This window comes from Odocoileus virginianus, chromosome 11, assembly GCF_023699985.2.
Source record: "Odocoileus virginianus isolate 20LAN1187 ecotype Illinois chromosome 11, Ovbor_1.2, whole genome shotgun sequence".
Taxonomy (NCBI): domain Eukaryota; kingdom Metazoa; phylum Chordata; class Mammalia; order Artiodactyla; family Cervidae; genus Odocoileus; species Odocoileus virginianus.
The window spans coordinates 52661233-52680407 of NC_069684.1; the positions used below are offsets into that span (position 1 = coordinate 52661233).

At 38.0% G+C, this 19175-nt stretch overlaps 1 protein-coding gene across 7 annotated transcripts in view; it reads left to right on the top strand.

Annotated features, from left to right (window-relative positions):
* Positions 1-19175, top strand: part of TAF1A (TATA-box binding protein associated factor, RNA polymerase I subunit A) — a 35154-nt gene that overhangs the window by 9927 nt on the left and 6052 nt on the right. For 6 of the 7 annotated variants that reach the window (XM_020885917.2, XM_020885914.2, XM_020885912.2 and 3 more), the window contains 7 exons: positions 383-496; positions 6103-6301; positions 13622-13752; positions 15023-15181; positions 16210-16276; positions 17012-17135; positions 18717-18871. In XM_020885917.2, the coding sequence (XP_020741576.1) occupies positions 383-496; positions 6103-6301; positions 13622-13752; positions 15023-15181; positions 16210-16276; positions 17012-17135; positions 18717-18871 (949 nt within the window). The remainder of the gene's footprint in view (positions 1-382; positions 497-6102; positions 6302-13621; positions 13753-15022; positions 15182-16209; positions 16277-17011; positions 17136-18716; positions 18872-19175) is intronic. The other variant, XM_020885911.2, reaches the window with a different exon arrangement.

The window sequence follows — 19175 nt, forward strand, 5'->3', positions numbered from 1 at the left end:
AGATAATAAAGATGAGGCTGAGAGCAGTGAAGAAGCCAATGTTAATGGAACCAGAGTTTTCTAACTTTAAAGTTTTTCTCCTATACTAATTAAAAATGTTATCTTCAATATGCATCTTAACTGCTCACCTTCTTTAGACTTTTGGCTCACAATGACACTGTTAATGACACCTGGTATTTTAATCAACAGGAAAAGCTTCTAATCACATAAAATGTAATAATACTTTCATTGGGTGAAGTACAGTAAAATGTTGACAGTAGTGGTATCTAGAAAAAGGAATTATAGGTTGTTTTTTAATGTTGTTATCAGAAGACAGTAGCTTTCTGAGACATTGGTTAAGGCAGGGGTTTTACAGTTTTGTTAGTAACTTCTGTTTTGACAGATTATTTGGAGGCTTGGAAGTGAAATTCTTTATTATCATCCCAAAAGCAGCGTGGAGACTTTCAATACCTTTGCTGACAGGATGAAAAATATTGGCATCACGAATTACTTGAAGGTGAGAATGTAGGCTTTGTGAGTTTACATCTGCAGCGTTCATTTTTTAAAATTGCTTGTCTCAGTGATAAGGTAGGTAAGAATGTAAAAAAAGATGAGAAAGGGGGTAACACACCTGGGTCAATAAGAGAAGCTGAAGGAAAAATCGCATTGTGAGAGCCATTTACTTCTCCATTTCCTGTCGCCTACCATGTTGTGCAAGTGAAAATATCTTCTCTTTGTGTATCTCTGGCTGCCAGAACCAGGCCTTCAGAAACAGCACTTGTGCGTCACTTTGATGATGTGCCAAATTCTAATGTTTGCTTAAGTCACTTGAGCTCTCTAAGAATTGGTGTTTTTGGAAAAGGGAAAGAGCTAAACAAATTGGGAATTTGAATACTTGAGAAAAGGTTTCCAGCTTTGTTGAGATATAGTTGACATATGATTTTATTTCTTTTAAGGTATACAATGTGATGATTTGATAGCATGTATATATTGCCAAATGTTTACCACAGTGAGGTTAGTTAACATCTCCATCCCGTCACATAATATCATTTTGTTGTTGCTGTGTTGAGAATGTTGAAGTTCTACCCTTGTGGCAGCTTTCAAGTTAACAGTGCGATAGTCACCATGCTGTACATTAGATCCTCAAACTTACTCATCCTATAATTGAGAGTTTGTGTCCTTTGACTACTCCAGCCCTCAGCCTGTGGCAACCAGCATTTTACTGTTTCTATGGGTTGGATGTTTTTAGATTCCACCGGAAAGTGAGATGAGACAATATCACTCTTTTTGTATGACTTATTTCCCTATGTATAATGCCCTCAAAGCTCATCCATGTTGCCACACATGCAAGATTTCATTCTTTTGCATGACTGAATAATACTCCAATGTATATATGTGTGTATACAGTATTTTCCTTATCCATTCATTCATCATTGCTCACTTAGATTGCTTCCATGTCTTGGCTCTTGTGAATAGTGTGGACATGGAAGTGCAGGTATCTCGTCCAGATAGTGATTTCAACTTTGGATATATATGCCAATGTGTATTGCCGGATCATATGTTAGATCTGTTTTTAATTTATTAGAGGAACCACCATCCCACCATCCCCCAGGGTGGCTAGACCACTTTACATTCCAAAGGGAATGTACACCAGCAGTATACAGCGGTTCCCTTTTCTCCACACCCTCACCAACACTTGTTATTTCTTGTCTTTTGTTGTGTTTTCCCTTTGGTTGTGCTGGGTCCTTGTTGCTGTGCGGGCCCCTTCTCCTTGCGGTGAGTAGCAGCTGTTCCTCCTTGCAGTGCACGGGCTTCTCATTGCAGTGGCTTCTCTTGTTGCAGAGCGCAGGCTTTGGTGCACGGGCTTCAGTAGTTGCAGCATCCAGTTTCTAGTTGCTCCATGGCATGTGGAATCTGTCCGGATCAGGAATCAAACCTGTGTGCCCTGCATTGGTAGGCGGATTCCCATCCACTGTACCACCAGGAAGTCCTCTCTTGTCTTTTTGATGCTAGCCATTCTAGCTTGTGTGAAGTGGGGGAATTCCTTGGTTATCCAGTGGGTAGGATGCAGAATTTTCACTACTGTGGCCCAAATTTAAATTTGTTTATTTATTTTTAATTGGAGGACAATTGCTTTACAATATCATGTTGTTTCTGCCATACATCAACATGAATCAGCTGTAGATATGTATACATATGTCCCCTCTTTCTTGAACCTCCCTCCCCCTACCTTTTTTTTTTTTATATTTATTTATTTGGCTGCACCGGGTCTTAGTTGCAGCCTGCGAGATCTAGTTCCCTGACCAGGGATTGAACCCCAGCCCTCTGCACTGGGAGCATGGAGTCTTAGCTCCATGCTGAGGGACCACCAGCGAAGTCCCTCTTCTGCCCATTTTTGATTATAATGTATTTTTTGTTGTTCTTGCTATTGAGCTGTATGAGTTCTTTATATATTTTAGGTATTTCTTATCAGATACATGATTTGAAAATATTTCATCCCATTCAGTAGACTGCCTTTTCATCTTGTTGATGGTTTCCTTTGTTGTGCAGAAGCTTTTTAGTTTGATGCAGTCCCACTTGTTTATTTTCACTTTTATTGCTTATGCTTTTGGTGTCATACCCCAAGAATTCATTGCCAAGACCAATAACAAGGAGTTTTTTCCTTCTGTTTTCTTCTGAGAACTTTAGTTTCAGATCTTACCTTTAAGTCCGTGATCCATTTTGAGTTAATTTTTGTGAGTGGTGTAAATTAAGGGTCCAGTTTCATTCTTCTGCATATAAACATCTATAGTTTCCCCAACATCATTCATTGAAGAGACTAACCTTTGCCCTTTCAGTATTCTTGGCTCCTTTGTCAAATATTAGTTGACAACATATGGATGGGCTTAGGTCTGAACTCCCAATTCTGTTCCACTTGTCTGATGTGTCTGCTTTGAATGCTATGCTGCTGCTGCTAAGTTGCTTCAGTCGTGTCTGACTCTGTGCGACCCCATAGATGGCAGCCCACCAAGCTCCCCCGTCCCTTGGATTCTCAAGGCAAAAACACTGGAGTGGGTTGCCTTTAGTTTGGTAATATAGATTGAAATACAAAGTGTGATACCTGCAGCATTGTTCTTAAGATTGTTTTGACTATTCACACTTTTTGTGAATAATAAAATTTTTGCATCTAAAAATGAAGATTGTGTTTTCTATTTATGTGAAAAATACCAGTGGTATTTTGATAGGTATTGCACTGAATCTATAGATGGCTTTGGGTAGTATGGACATTTTCACAGTAGTACAGACATTTTCACAGCATTAACTCTTCTGAGCCATGTGTGAAAATGTTTCATTGTTTCTCATGTTTAGGTGGAGCTTTATCCAAGTTAAAGTGTCCTTTAATAATAGTTTTATCCAAAAGAATTGACATCCTCCAAAATATTATGATAATCTCCCTCTCTGTGGTATATATTTGACTAAAAGCACTTTCTCAATCAAGTTTTTGCATGCTTTGCTTTTTAATTTTTTTTCCAGTGCCTCTAAATAAAGTTTTGTTGGAACATTGCCACACCCATTCATTTCCACATTGCCGGTAGCTACTTTTAGCCAGACAATGGCAGAGTCGAGTAGTTGTGACTGAGGCCAATAGGCCTGTGATTCCTAAAATATTTACCCTCCTATTCTTGTTTTATTTTTACTTTCTTTAGTTGTCAGATATTTTTAAATTGTTGCAAAATGTATGTAACGTAAAGTGTGATATTCTAACCATCTTTAAGAGTATAATTAATTCAGTGGCATTAATTATGTTTCCATTGTTGTGCAGCCATCACTAGTATTGCCAAAATTTCCATCACCCCAAACAGAAACTCTATACCCATTAAGCAGTAACTCCTCATTCCCTCCTCCTCCCATCCCCTCATCACCTCTAATCTACTTTCTGTCTCTATAAATTTGGCTATTCTAGGTATTTGTTATAAGTGGAAGCATATAATATTTGTCCTTTTATGTTTTGGTTATTTCACCTAGCATCATGTTTTCAAGATTTATCTGTGTTGTGGCGTGTATCAGACCTCATCCCTTGTTATGGCTCAGTATACTGCAATATTCTGTTGTATGTATCTATCACATTTTCTTATCCTTTCGTCTCTTGTTTGGTTGTTTCCATCTTTTGGCTATTGTGAATAACACTTCAGTGAATGCTGTCATACTGGTATCTGTTTGAGTCTCTGCTTTCAATTTCTTTGGATGTCTACCTTTGAGTAGAATTGCTAGGTCATGTTTTATGTCATATACATACATATACACATGTTTGTTGTTGCTGTTCAGGCACTAAGTTCTGTCCAGCTCTTTGTGACCCCATAGATTGTAGCACGCCAGGCTCCTCTGTCCTGCACTATCTCCTGGAGTTTGCTCAAATTCACGTCCATTATTGAATCAGCGATGCTATCTAATCATCTCATCCTTGGTGGTCCCCGTCTCCTTTTGCCTTGCAACTTTCCCAGCATCAGGGTCTTTTCCAGTGAGTTGGTGTTTATATGTGTGTATTATAAAAATACGTATGTGTAGACATATAATTCTATGTTTAACTTCTTTAGGAATCACTAAACTGTTTTCCATAGTGGCTGTAGCATTTTATAGTCCTACTGCTTTCTAATTTTGAAAAAAATTTTTCCCTGGTTTAGGGTTCTTTACAGATTTTATTAATTTAGGAAAAAATTTTTGTTTCTCTTAAGTGCCAGGTTCTTCCTTAGGATCTTATTATCTGGTAGACCATGTACATTATAAGCAGAAACAATGGAAGCAGCATATGGTTCCACTTAAGGAAGAACTTTCTCAATGAACAGTTGGAAAAAGGGGATAGCCTGCCCTGGTGTTGGGCCCTTCTCTTCTTTCAGGGAGAAACTGGATAGCCATTTAGGGAGGGGAGGTAGAGTTTTAACTAAATTAGGTTAGTTCCTTTTAAGCTCATAGAATCTATTCAAGTGAAGTAAAGACTTCTGAGAGAAACTTTATTTCATACTCCAGAGTCTGAGGGTGGTAATTAGGATAGACAAAAGACATTTTTTAGTAACACTTTTAAAAACACCTGCTGCTTTTTCCCAGACGATCTGCTGGACATGGTTCTTGCAGTAAAGGGAGACAGGTATGTAAATGAAATAAATGGTTATGGTTGCTATGGTAGAAATACAATTACAGTGAGAAGACAAAGTAGAAAATGGCTCTCTGGAATTGGAAAGGGCTAGGATTGAATGAGTTAGGGGAATTGGGCAAAGAAGAGATGTGATGCTGGAGATGAGTCCAAAGAAGCTAGTGGGTATTCACTCTGCTTACTGGAGGAAATTGTAGTCTAGCATGGTAGGGGATAATAAAGAGTCTGATACCTCTGTGTCTAATGTGTCTTTAGTTATTCTAAAAATCACATAGGTAGAAACCAGGGAAGTAAGCTGAGCTCTGTGGGCCATCTCTGTAGAGCTGAGATTTTTATTCTATAGGCAGTGGGAACTGGTGAAGAATTTTACACAAATGACCAATGAGATTTCTTTGGTGGTCACATGGAAGATGGATTGTAGGGGGACAAGACAGGAGACACGAGTTGAGAAATCATTACAGTAGTTGAAGAGGAAGGTTTGAACTCTGACTCTGTTCATATAATTAACTGTATTTCCCATTATTCTCCTCCTCAGTGCTCTCCCGATTTGTATTGCTCTTTATGTAATTAATCTTTTTTTTATTTTTAATTGAAAATTTGACATATAGTTGATGTATGGGCTTCTCTGGTGGCTCAGTGGTAAAGAATCCTGCCAAGCAGGAGGTGCAGGTTTGATCCCTGGGTGGGGAAGATCCCCTGGAGAAGGAAATGGCAACGCACTCCAGTATTCTTGCCTGGAGAATCCCATGGTCAGAGGAGCCTGGCAGGCCACAGTCCATGGGGTTGCAAAGAGTTGGACACGACTTAGTGACTAAACAACAACAATTTTTTCATGCGTCTTTCTGCTAGGTTGAAATTTTTTATCACGGGGACAATGTTCCATCGTTTGTGTTCTCCCAAGGTCTTAGCCCAGCATGTATCATGTATTTACTGAATTTTTAAACTAATGGTTATCTAATGACCTGCATGACAGTGGGCTTTTCTTAATGTTTCAGATTTCCTTACAACACGCATTATACCTTCTGCATCATGGATTGCTTGAAGATGCAAACAGAATTCTCACCCAGGCAGAGACATGGCGATATGGTGAAAAGTCTTCTTCCCAGGAAGTGTTAGTCAACCTCATTCAGGCCTATAAAGGGCTTTTGCAGTATTATTCTTGGTCTAAAAAGAAGATGGAATTGTCTCAACTTGGTGAGTAAATATGAGTGATGAGTGGTAAGACTGTCAGAGGGATAGAAGGAATCTTGAGGAATAATCTAATTCCCCTTCTTCCAAGCCTGGCTTTATCCAGATAGTACAGAGAACAGAGATTGCTATGCTTATAAAATTCTGCTTCATCCTATATAAAATTTCTGATATTTAAACAAAAGACTTTTCCTACATAAATTAGATAATTCATAGGTTAAGTTCATGACCATTTTAGATTCGTTGCTTTTTTAAAAGCACTGGGTCTTCATTGCTGTGAGCAGGCGTTCTCTAGTTGCAGCAAGCAGGGGCTACTCTTCATTGTGGTGCCTGGGCTGCTCGTTGCAGTGGCTTCTTGTTGCGGAGCCCGGGATCTAGGGTGTGTGGGCTTCAGTACTTGTGGTGCTCTGGCTTGGTGGTTGTGGCTCATGGACTCTAGGGCACAGGCTCAGTAGTTGCGGCACATGGGCTAAGCTGTACAGCATGTGGAATCTTCTTGGACCAGGGTCCGAGGGGACTGAGAATCCATGTCCCCTTCATTGGAAGGTGAATTCTTATTCACTATGCCACCAGGAATAGTCCTAGATTCATTCATTTCTTGGAAACCTGATTTCCAGGAAAGGTCACAAATTTTCATCCATGGGCATTATCGCATAGAAGAAGCATTTCTTCCTGTGTGTTTATAATGGAGTTTAGTTTGTTTTGTAATGTGGTTTCTTAGGAAAATATGTTTAAAGAATAGGGCAAGATAAAGTTGTTTCATTTCTGTACAAAGGTCATAACAGACAATTTTCTTGACTCACTGATCACCCCCAGAACTGACTTATGTGTTCTTCTCCAACTGCCTTCTCTTTCTCTGACTTGCAGTGGTGATGTTGTCCTCTCCTGTCCCTAAATTTGTGTTCTTTGCAGCTGTATGATTCTCTGCACCTTTTTTCCCCTCATATAGTTTTTGTCCATAACTTCTCTAGGATTAACCTTTTTCTGTTTTCACCTCCTTCATCCAAATCCCAGTTCTGACATTTATCACTTCATTTATGTTAAGCTGTGTTTCCTCAATATCCTTAATTGACAGTAGTATTTCCTTGGTCTCTGGGCGGGTGGGTTCACCAGTCACAAATTCCCTTCCTGTTTCTTGTCTTTAACCACCCCCAAGACACTTCTGAAATACTGTCTTCATCCTGATAATCTTGTGAGGCCTCTTGTGCATCCTCCTGCTCCAGTATGCCATTTGTCTTCAGGACTCATTAGACCTCTCCTCCTTTTACTTTAAACCCAACATACCAGCTGCATGTTCAGCCTATATCATTTGACTCTTCACCTTTTGCTTTTTTAATCACTCTAAGTTTTTTCATGTGTGTTTTGTGTTGTGTCTCCTTGTCTAGACTCATCAATCTTTTGAGGTCACATATCTGTATTTCTTTCGTTAACCTTGCTGAAGGACTTTCCTAGTGGCTCAGACAGTGAAGACTCTGCCTGCAATGCGGGAGACCCGGATTCAATCCCTGGGTTGGTAAGATCTCCTGGAGAAGGAAATGGCAGCCCTCTCCAGTATTCTTGCCTGGAGAATCCCATGGACAGAGAAGCCTGGCAGGCTACAGTCCATGGAGTCACAAAGAGTTAGACAGTACTGATCGAGTAACACAACACAACAACAGACCTTGCTGAAATGTCCACTGTAATGTTCTTTTTAAGAAGACTCATTGATACTGATTTAGGTAAGTTTTAAAATCATTATTTCCTTTCCTTCTCACACACTTAGGTAGAACTCAGGCAAATACATGATGATTAAAGCAGTTGGAACATGGATTTATACCATTACTTTCATGGTTAGATAATTCAGTACCTTCTGCAGCTGGCACTCTTCTGGAGCAACAAGAGATAGAGATGGGATAAAATGTGGAGCTCTTTAGATGATCGTTAACCTCACATGGCTATTTCATGGGGAAAAAAAATAGGACTAATTTTATATGACCAGACTTAAGGAATGTAACACATGAACGTGTGCTCAGTTGCCTTGGGATTTTTCCTTTCTGCTGTGGCCTATGCTGGTTGGCTTTGATGCACTTGGTAGCTGGGAACCCCCTTCCATGATAAATTCACACCCAACTTATATTTACTCAGAGATCTGCCCTTCTTTCTTTCTTTTTTCTGATATCCTTTTACACCTGCTTTCCAGTTACCATTTCATTTCCAAGCTCATATTGATATTTATGCAGTAGATCCACTGGGAAGAGTGTACTAATCTATATATTGGGTGAAAGGAGGCTACTATTTTGGCCAAAAAGAAGCATTGGAACCCCAAAGTGTTTTGTGCTTCCAACTGTTTGTTTTGAAGGACAGTTTTTCTTTTTAAGCCTTTAAGACTGTGAAATATATCCTGAAGAAGCGTGTCAAACAAATGTGTGATAGAGTGAATTTATTAAACAAACATCCATGTAACTACACCCAGATTAAGGAGCACAACATTGCTGTCCCCCCGAAAGTTCTCCATGTGTTCTTTCCTGATCACATCTCTCATTCTGTCTCAAGGAAACCACTGTTCTGACTTTAATGATAGTGTTCAGAGCTCAGTCATGTCCAACTCTTTGTCACCCCATGGACTGCAGCCCACCAGGCTCCTCTGTCCATGGAATTCTCCAGGCAAGAATACTGGAGTGGGTTGCCATTTCCTTCTTCCCAACCCAGGGATCAAACCCCCATCTCTGCGTCTCCTGCATTGCAGGTGGATTCTTTACCTCTGTGCCACCTAGGAGGCCCCTAAATGAGAATAACTCCTTTGTTTTAAAGATACCTTTACCACTCAAGCATGCATCTGTAAGGGCTTCCCAGGTAGCTACAGTCCATAGGGTCACGAAGGGTTGGACAGGACTGAAGCGGCTGAGCACAGCACAGCACATACATCTGTAAACGATGTAGTGTAGTTTTGCCTATATTTTATTGTCATATTTGGATCCACACTGTACATATTTTGGGGGACATTGCATATTTTGTTCAACATTTAACGTGTGATTGAATTATCTCTAGTTTATTCATTTTTGTTGTGAAACAATACATTGTATGATATTCTTGCAATTTATTCCTTCTGTATATTGATTGCCATTTAGGATTTAATAGTTTGGGGATATTATAATTAACACTGCTTTGAAATTCATGGGCACAGATAGTGGTACACATATGCGTGTTTTTCTTGGAGTAGAATTGTTGTCACTAAGCATGTGTATCTTCAACTTTACTACATAATAGGCTAAACTCTTTGCAGAGTGGTTACTAATTTATATCCCATTAGTAGTCTGTTTTGAGTTTTCTTTTGTCTCTTCTCCTCATTGTTTATTATAATCAGAAGTTTTCATGTCACCCAATTTATTATGTGGTATGGTAATCTCTCTTTTTTTAAAATAACAGCTTTATTGAGAATTGAGATATGATTCTTGATATGGTTCACCCACTGGTTGTCATTGTAGTTCAGTCACTAAGTCCTGTCCGACTCTTTGCAACCCTGTGGACTGCAGAAAGCCAGGCTTCCCTGTCCTTCACTATCTCCTTGAGTTTGCTCAAACTCATGTCCTATTAGTCAGTGATGCCATACAATCATCTCATCCTCTGTCATCCCCTTTTCCTCTTACCCTCGGTTTTCTCCAGCATCAGGGTCTTTTCCAGTTAGTCAGCTCTTAACATCAGGTGGCCAAAGGATTGGAGCTTCAGCTTCAGCACCAGTCCTTCCAGTGAACATTCAAGGTTGATTTCCTTTAGGATTGCCTGGTTTGGTCTCCTTGGTGTTCAAGGGACTCTCAAGAGTGTTCTCCAGCACCACAGTTCGAAAGCATCAGTTCTTCGGCATTCAGCCTTCTTTATGGTGCAGCTCTCACATCCATGCATGACTTCTAGAGAAACCATGGCTTTGACTATGACCATATGGGCCTTTGTGGGCAAAGTGATGACTCTGTTTTTTAATACACTGTTTAGGTTTGTCATAGCTATTCTTCCAAGGAGCAAGTGTCTTTTAACTTCATGGCATGCAGTCACCATCCACATTGATTTTGGAGCCCAAGAAAATGAGATTTGACACTGTTTCTACAATTTCCCCATCTATTTGCCATGAAGTGATAGGGCTGGATGCTGTGACCTTTGTTTTTTGAATGTTGAGTTTTAAGCCAGCTTTTTCACTGCTCTTTCACCTTCATCAGGAGGCTCTTTAGTTCCTTCACTTTCTGCCATTAAAGTGGTATCATCTGCATATCTGAGGTTGTTGGTATTTCTCCCGACAATCTTGATTCCAGCTTGTGATTAATTCAACCCAGCATTTCACATGATGTGCTCTGCTTATAAGTTAAATAAACAGGGTGACAGTATACAGCCTTGATACACTCCTTTCCCAGTTTTGAACCAGTCCATTTTTCCATGTCCAGTTCTAACTATTGCTTCTTGTCCTCATACAGATTTCTCAGGGGGCAGGTCAGGTAGTCTGGTATTCTCATCTCATTAAGAATATTCCACAGTTTGTTGTGATGCATACAGTCAAAGGCTTTAGCATAGTCAGTGAAGCAGAAGTAGATGTTTTTTGGAACTCCCTTGCTTTTTCTATATTCGAGCATACGTTGGCAGTTTGATCTCACTTAGAGTATAATAAATTCAGTGTTTTGTAATATATTCACAGTTGTTCACCCATTACCATCATCAATTTTAGAACAGTTTTGTCACCCCAGAAAGAAAGCCTGTACCGGTTAGCAGTCCCTCTTAACTCTTCCCCAGTTCCTGCATTGCTAGGCAACCAGTAATCTACTTTCTGTCTCTGGAGATGTATTCTGGACAGTTCGTACAAATGTAGTCCTGAAACATGTGGTCTTTTGTTACTGACTTCTTTCACTTAGCCTAATGTTTTTAAAGGTTCACCCATGTTGTAGCATGTAATGGCACTTAATTCCTTTTTATTTATTTATATTTCATTGTATGATTATACCACACTTAAGTATCCATTATCAGTTGGTGGACATTTGGGTGTTTGCACTTTTTCGCAATTTTGAATAATGTTGCTGTGAACTTTTGAGGGACCTCCATAGTGTTTTCCAAAGTAGCTGTGCCATTTTCCATTCCCACCAGCAGTATATGTGAAGGATATTGATTTCTTCTTGTCCTTCCCAACACTTGCCATTGATAGGACTATCCCAGTGGGTGTGAGGTAGTGTATTGTGGTTTTGATTTGCATTTCCTTAGAGGCTAATAGTGTTGAGCATCTTTTCATGTGCTTATGGGCCATTCTTTGGAGCTATGTCTTCTTTGGAGAAATTTGCATTCAGATTCTTTTCTCCTAGGAGATTTTTAATTGAAGTACTTATTTTTTTTTATTATTGAGTTATAAATCTTTATATATTCTAGGTCCAAGTCCTATATCAGATAGGTGCGGGATTTGGAAATGTTTTCTTTTATTCTGTGGGTTACCTTTTTCACTTTCTTAATGGTGTTTTTGAGTCACAGATTGTTTTAATTTTGATGAAGTTTAGTTTATCTGTTTTTTTCTTTTGTTGCTTATGCTTTTGGTGTCACATCCAAGAAACCATTGCCTACTCCAGGGTCACAAAGATTTAGACTAGTGTTTTCTTTTAAGAGGTGTGTAGTTTTACTCCTACATTTTGGTTTTTTGATTCATCTTGAGTGAATTTTTGTGTATCATGTGAGGTAAGTAGAGGTTCAATTTTGTCATTTTACATGTGGATATTCAGTTGTTCCAGCACATTTATTGAAAAGACTATTTTTTTCCCACTGAATTGTCTTGGTATTCTTATTAAAAAATCACTTACTCATATATGAAGTTTTATTTATGATTGTAAATTCTCTCCCATTGATCTGTATATGTCCATTGTTGTTGTTTAGTTGCTAAGTCATATCCAACTCTTTGCGACCCCATGGACTATAGCCCGCCAGGCTCTTCTGTGCGTGGGATTTCCCAGGCAAGAATACTGGAATGGGTTGCTGTTTCCTTCTCTAGGGCAGCCTTCCGAAGAAAATTAAACCCATGTCTCTTGCACTGGCAGATGGATTCTTTACTGCTGAGCCACCCTGGAAGTTCATATATGTGTGTATATATATATATATATATATATATATATATATACCTATATCACACAGTCTCAGTTACAGGAGTTTTGTAGTGACTTCTGAGGTCACACTGTGAATCCTCCAAAAATTTTTTTAAAATATTATTTTGGCTCTTTTTGGTCTTTTGCATTTCCATATGGATTATAGGAATAGCTTGCCAATTTAAGCAAAAAAGCTAGCTGGGATTTTGATAGAAGTTGCATTAAAACTATAAGTTAATTTAATAAGTCTTCTAACTTCTAACATGGGATGTGTTTCCATTTACTTAAGTCATTTTTAATTTCCTTAAACAATACTACTTTTCAGATATGATTTTTTATTCTTTTGTAAAACTTATAGCTAAGTTGTTTCTTGTTTTTGATGCTATTATGCTATTGTAAATGGTATTATTTTCCTGATTTCATTTTTGGATGGTTTGTTGACTATTGTATGTTGATTTTATATTATACAACTATGAACTCATTAATTCTAATAAATTTTTTTAGTGGATTCTTAGGATTTTCTATGTAGAAAATCATGTCATCTTCAAGTAGAGATAGTTTTAATTCTTCCTTTCTAATCTGAACATTGTTTATATCATTTTCTTGCTGAATTGCCTGGCCAGAACCTTCATGAGAGTGTTGAACAGAAGTGGCAGGAGAGGAATTCTCCCTTGCATGCAGTCTTTCATCATCAATTCTGATATTAGTTGTGAGTTTTTCACAAGATGCTCTTTATCAGATTGAAGAAATTTCTTCTATTCCTAGATATTGAGTGTTTTTATCATGAAAAGTTATTGAATTTTTATCAAATGCTTTTTCCGCAACAATCGGGATGATTATGAGGTTTTTGTCATTATTCTGTTGATTTTATAATATTGTATTAATTGATTTCAGATGCTAAACAACCTTTCATTCCTGGAATAAATTCCACTTTATATGTTGCTGGGTTCAGTTTGCTAGTATTTTGTTAAGAATTTGTGCATCTGTGTAAGAGATGTTGGTCTGTAATTTTCTTGTGTTGTCATTGTCTGATTTTGGTATTTGGGTAATACTGATCTCTTAGGTAAGTTGGGAAGTGTTCTCTCTGTCCTTTTTGGGGGGATAGTTTGTAAAGAATTAGTACTCTTCTTTGTTAGAATTCACCAGTGAAGCCATTACAGTCTGAGCTTTTCTTATGTGTAGTTTATCAGTTACTGATTCTGCATTTTAAAGTACTGACTACTTTAAAAAATCTTTTGTCTTTGGGCAGATAAAGATGATTATGCTTACAACACAGCATCCCAGAATATGCTTAACCACAGCTGGAAGACTTCTGTAAACCTTTGTACATTGATTCAAATCCCTGGAGTTTGGGACCCTTTTGTGAAGAGTTATGTAGAGGTAAGTAGACTTTTCATAAGTTTTCATTAGTTTCATTTTGTTTTAAGCTTAATCTTTATTAGTCAGAAGGCAAATAATGGAAAAAATATTTTTTAAACAATAGGATACCCTTTTTTTGTCTGAATAACATTTGCTTATTTTACTACTGTACTGTAACTGTTACTGTGTTTATTTTCACCACTGGATAACCTGTCATGGCCAGATGCAGGCACCCCTCAGTATCCATGTACACTGAAGTCCCTTATATAAAATGGTGTAGTATTTGCATGTAACCAATGCATATCCTCTTGTATACTTTAAATCATCTCTAGATTGCTCTTAATACTTAACACAATATGAATGCTGTGTAAGTAGTTGCCTCTGTGCAACACATTCAAGTTTTGCATTCTGGAACTTTCTGGAAATTTTATTTTTCCAAATATTTTCAATCTGTGGATGGTTGAACCCCAAGATGCAAAACCCAAGGATGTAGGGCTCATGGATGGTGCAGGGGCGATGGACTATATTTATAAATAAATAGCACAATAGTTGTAAATGTCAATTCTATATTGTTCTGATTGAGCTTAAAAGAAAAGCAGAAAGATCTTTTATGATATGGTGGGATCTAGAAGGAAAAGGGGACAAAAATCTGAAACTAGGTCACAATATGTGAAATGAAGAAGAATGGCTTTTAGAAGTTCTTAAGGACAACCTGTTATCTCAGAGTTATTGCAAAAGGACAGGACTAGGGATACATCATCAAAATACTTTGCTTTTTGAAAGTTTCACTAATGCTAAAGTGAGAATTATGTTATCAGAAGATAATCTCTGAAACTGGATGCCAGTGAATCTGGAAACTCCTGTGTCAGGATGGGAAAGAATGAAAGGAAAGGAATTATAATTCCTATGCTCTCCTTTTGTGGCTAGAGTTTGTAGGGCACTGAGGTTAGTGGCATCATATGGTCTTTTTTTGGTCCTTAGTTTGCCCTATTTTGAAGCCTTTATTTCTCACAGGAACAGTTCTTATGTTGAAGTTGCTATATTTTTCAGTAACAAAATATGACAAGGAAAAATTGGGAAACTGTGTAGGCCTTTGATGTGATCTTCTGTGTTCCATGGAGGTTGTACAATACACTGGTGGAAGCAAAAATTAGCATCACTATTGTTCCCTATACAATAAATGCTATTTTAAGTTGTATGATTTTTTGTGCTCATCAGTGAAGTTGTACATGATGTTTCATATAGTTGTCTTACAGAATCTAGCTAAGATATCGTCACTTATTTTATGCAGATGCTGGAATTCTACGGGGATCGAGATGGTGCCCGAGAGGTGCTTAACAATTACGCCTATGATGAAAAGTTCCCATCAAATCCAAACGCTCATGTCTACTTATACAATTTTCTAAAGAGAGAGAAGGCACCCAGAGAGAAACTGATAAGTGTGCTTAAGGTAGGGAATTCTTACGTCAGTGTGTGAACAGGGTTGGGAATCAAATACTTTTAAGACATTCTTAGGTCACTACTTTCCAACTTTCATGTTCTTGCACCAAGAGAAAATGACAGTGTATGGATGATACACTGAGATAAAGACAGGAGGCTGTGGGCTTCAGGCAGATACTCCTGTCATCAACTACTATTTTCCCATCCTCTGCCCAAGTGAGACTGAGGGGAGAGGATCAGTATTACAGAAACCCTTTGTCACCCTGGTTGGAAAGTTCTGCATTGCTATTTTTGTTTTTACTTACTTAGTTTTTGGCTGTGCTGGGTCTTTGTTGCTGTGTGTGGGCTTTATCTAGCTGCATCGAGTAGGGGCTACTCTCCTGTTGTGGAGTGTGGGCTCTAGGGACGTCGGCTTCAGTAGTGTTTGCTCCTGGACTCTTGTTGCAGGCTCAGTAGTTATGGGCTTAGTTGCTCCACAGCACGTGGAATCTTCTCAGACCAGGGATCGAACCTGTGTTCCCTATATTGGCAGATTTCTTAACCACTGGACCACCAGGGAAGTTCCTTGACTTTTGGATACTCTTTATAGAGTGTGTTCCTGAACACAATCTTCTAAAATAACTAGCCTTGCTTTTTTGTTTTATATACTTTGTGACCTTTTGTGATCAGTAAATACTAAATATCTTGTCTGTGTGATACTCTTTTCCTTTATTTTCTCCTCAGTCCTGGGTGCTGAAAAGAAAGTAAACTTTTCAAGTGTGGTCAACAGTATAAATATGGAGGAAAAAAAAAAGTATTTGTTTTCTACACTGCCCACCCACCCAACCAGCTATCTTGTTTTTAGCAGGGATTTTTTTTGTTTTAAATATCTTTGCATAGAATACATTTTTATACCAAAATTAAAACTGGATAAAAGCAAAGTATTTTTTAAATCCTTGATTCATTTTCTGAGAGCATATTAGATAGTAAGAATTTTATCTGAAAGTATACTAATGCCTTTGGAATGGGTATTAATTACAGTATTATTCTTTCTTCCAGATTTTGTATCAGATTGTACCATCTCATAAACTGATGTTAGAATTCCATAGGTTACTGCGAAAATCAGGTAAGTAGTTCTTGTTTTCTGTCTCTTCATGCAGACAAACTGTAGACTAGGGCTTAGCCAACTGTGGCAGTGGGCCCGATCCAACTCTTGCCTGTTTTTATAAATCAAGTTCTGTTGGAGCACGGCCATGCCCATTTATTTACATATCACCTGTGCCATCTTTTGCCCTGCAACAGTAGAGTTGCATAGTTAGGACAACTTGTAAAGCTTGCATAACTTAAATGTTTAGTGTCTGCCCCTTTACAGAAAAAGTTTGCTGACCCATGCTGTAAAGTATTAGGCAATGGTTGCAAAAGAAAAATGGCTTCTATTTGTGTAATTCAGCTCATTTTAATCTTTAATGTTATTCAGCTCAGTATAGGAAAGAACATTTCTTGAAAGAAGGAAATCTGCTTAAGTCCAATAGGTACTGGGACTGCCTCTGTCCCTCTCCTAATAGAAAAGAATATGTATGAAATGCCTCAATAGGGCAGGTACTTGAAATAATATTCTGAGTAGTATAAACCCATACAGAGGTCAGACTCACCACCCTGCTCTCATTAGCATGGACTAAGTTACTGAATTTTTCAGGTTCATCACAGGAGCGTATGTTGATGATAGTGTGATCACGTGAATTGTTTTAAGCTGTTAGACTTTAAGACTTATGTTCAGTGGCATAAGTCAATGGAATGTAAGCTTGTACCTTTGTGCTCTTCAGTGCTTTCTGTAAACTCTTAATTGTCTTGACCATCGCAGACAAGCAGGAACACCATAAACTGGGATTGGAGGTATTATTTGGAATTTTAGATTTTGCTGGATGCACTAAAAATATAACTGCTTGGAAATACCTGGCAAAATATCTCAAACAGACTCTAATGGGGTAAGTGAGAAACACACAGTGTTTATTACTAGATCAGCATAAATAACACTTTATAAAATTTTAGCTAATATCTGTCCATTTTTAAAGCTCTTTGTTTATGTTTTTGGATTTCTTGAGCTGTGTTTTTAGCTGTTTTCTTCTGAATACATCAGAAGACAGGAAGTAGGAAATCACAAGTAAAACGTAAAAAATTCTATGAAGATTTTTTTGTACTATTAAAATAAATACTGTCAGTTACCACTACTCTGCTAAGGGGTAACTGTGTACTTTCTTTTCGAAAATAAAGATTAAAATGGGTCACTTCCACTCTTGACGAGATTCTTTGTAAAGCTTTTTGTAATTTGTGTCATCTGCTTGTAAGATCACATAGAAAGCAGCTTTTCTCCCAGCTATTTTCAGTGTTTTTTTTTTAGGACCTTTTAAAACCATCTTGGTTATTCATTCAACAAATATTTATGAAGTCCCTTGTGAGCTGGGTATCTGAAACTATACCTTTGATCATAGTAATCATCAATGCCACATTTCGAATATAATAAAAGAAGTGGCCCTTATCATTTTTACCCTGTGCATGAAAATAAAGGATACCATGGAATGAAAGTTTCATTGAGTTATATCCATTTTAGTTTATTAGGAAATTAATTATCAGTGGAAACTTGCTTCAGGCTTCAGATCTGACTTGACCTTAGAGATAAAAATAGTCTGATCATGAAGTGTTTTTGGTGCGATATGTTGGTGTGCTCACTGTAAGCCACTTTCCAAATCTCAGTCTAAATCCCTACTAACCATAAGGTTCTTTTTTTTTTTTTCCATTTATTTTTATTAGTTGGAGGCTAATTACTTTACATCACCATAAGGTTCTTGAAGGCAGAGAAATGTGCTGTTCACTTCTTAAACCTCTAGAAGTTTTGCCACAAGGGCAAATAGGTGCTAAATACATCTTTGCTCAATTAAATTATTGATGAACACTTAGCATTGCCTGGGTTTAGCTGTCAAACCCATGTGTTCATGTAAATGTATAATAATGCCATCTCAATTTGTATAGTAATTCTTTCTAGCCTATAAAATTTAAAGTAAGGTTTTAAAGAAACTTTTAAAGTAGTGAATAATAATAGCTAACATTTATTGAAACTTTGCTTTGTACTGGACAGCAGGCAGAGTTTTCTGTGACACCTGCCACACTGTGGACCAGTTTAATCCTAATAGCAAAACTGTGAGATGGGTGCCATTAATGTACCCAAGGAACCTGAGTCTCAGAGAGATTAAGCAGCTTGCACAGGATCACATGGATAATAAATGGAAGATGCAAGATTTGAATCTGAGACTTGGACCTCAGAGTTTATGCTGGTAACCACTGTGCTGTGCTGAACTGGCTATTTCATTAGATGGAAAATGGGATGTGGAGATCAAAGAAGTCTAAAAAGGATTTGCTTTCATGTATGTTCTGTGCCATGGCTGTACCCGGAAGCTAGTTTCAGAGCATCTGCTTTGTCTTCTTTCCATGGACCCAACTGAAGTTCACATTCTGACCATATAGGTCTGTTTCCATCACTGACCTTCGCTTTTGACATTTTTCTTTTCCAGGAGTCATCTTGCCTGGGTTCAAGAAGAGTGGAACTCCCGGAAAAGCTGGTGGCCAAGCTTTCACTTCAGCCACTTTTGGGCAAAAAGGAATTGGAAGGATGATAAAACTTTGGCTTGTGAGAAAGCTTTGGTAGCTGGGTTATTGTTAGGAAAAGGTACATGTTTTGTTTTCCTTTTATCTAGCCATAGCTTTTAGGTGATTTTGAAATTACAATGTGGGCATTCATGCTGGAGAAATAACTGATGAATAGAAAAATAATCTTGAGTTGGGGGGCCAGTGATCTGTTGCTAGGGAACTGTGGATTAGAAACAGTGATTTCATACTGTTGATTGTTGTTCGTTTTTATGCTCTGATTTGAGTATCTTTTAAGAGCCATTAAGATAAAGGATGCAGACTATTTTCACAACAAATGACCATTTGGCTGTGCTATAGAGAAAGTTGACTGAGATTGTCTACAA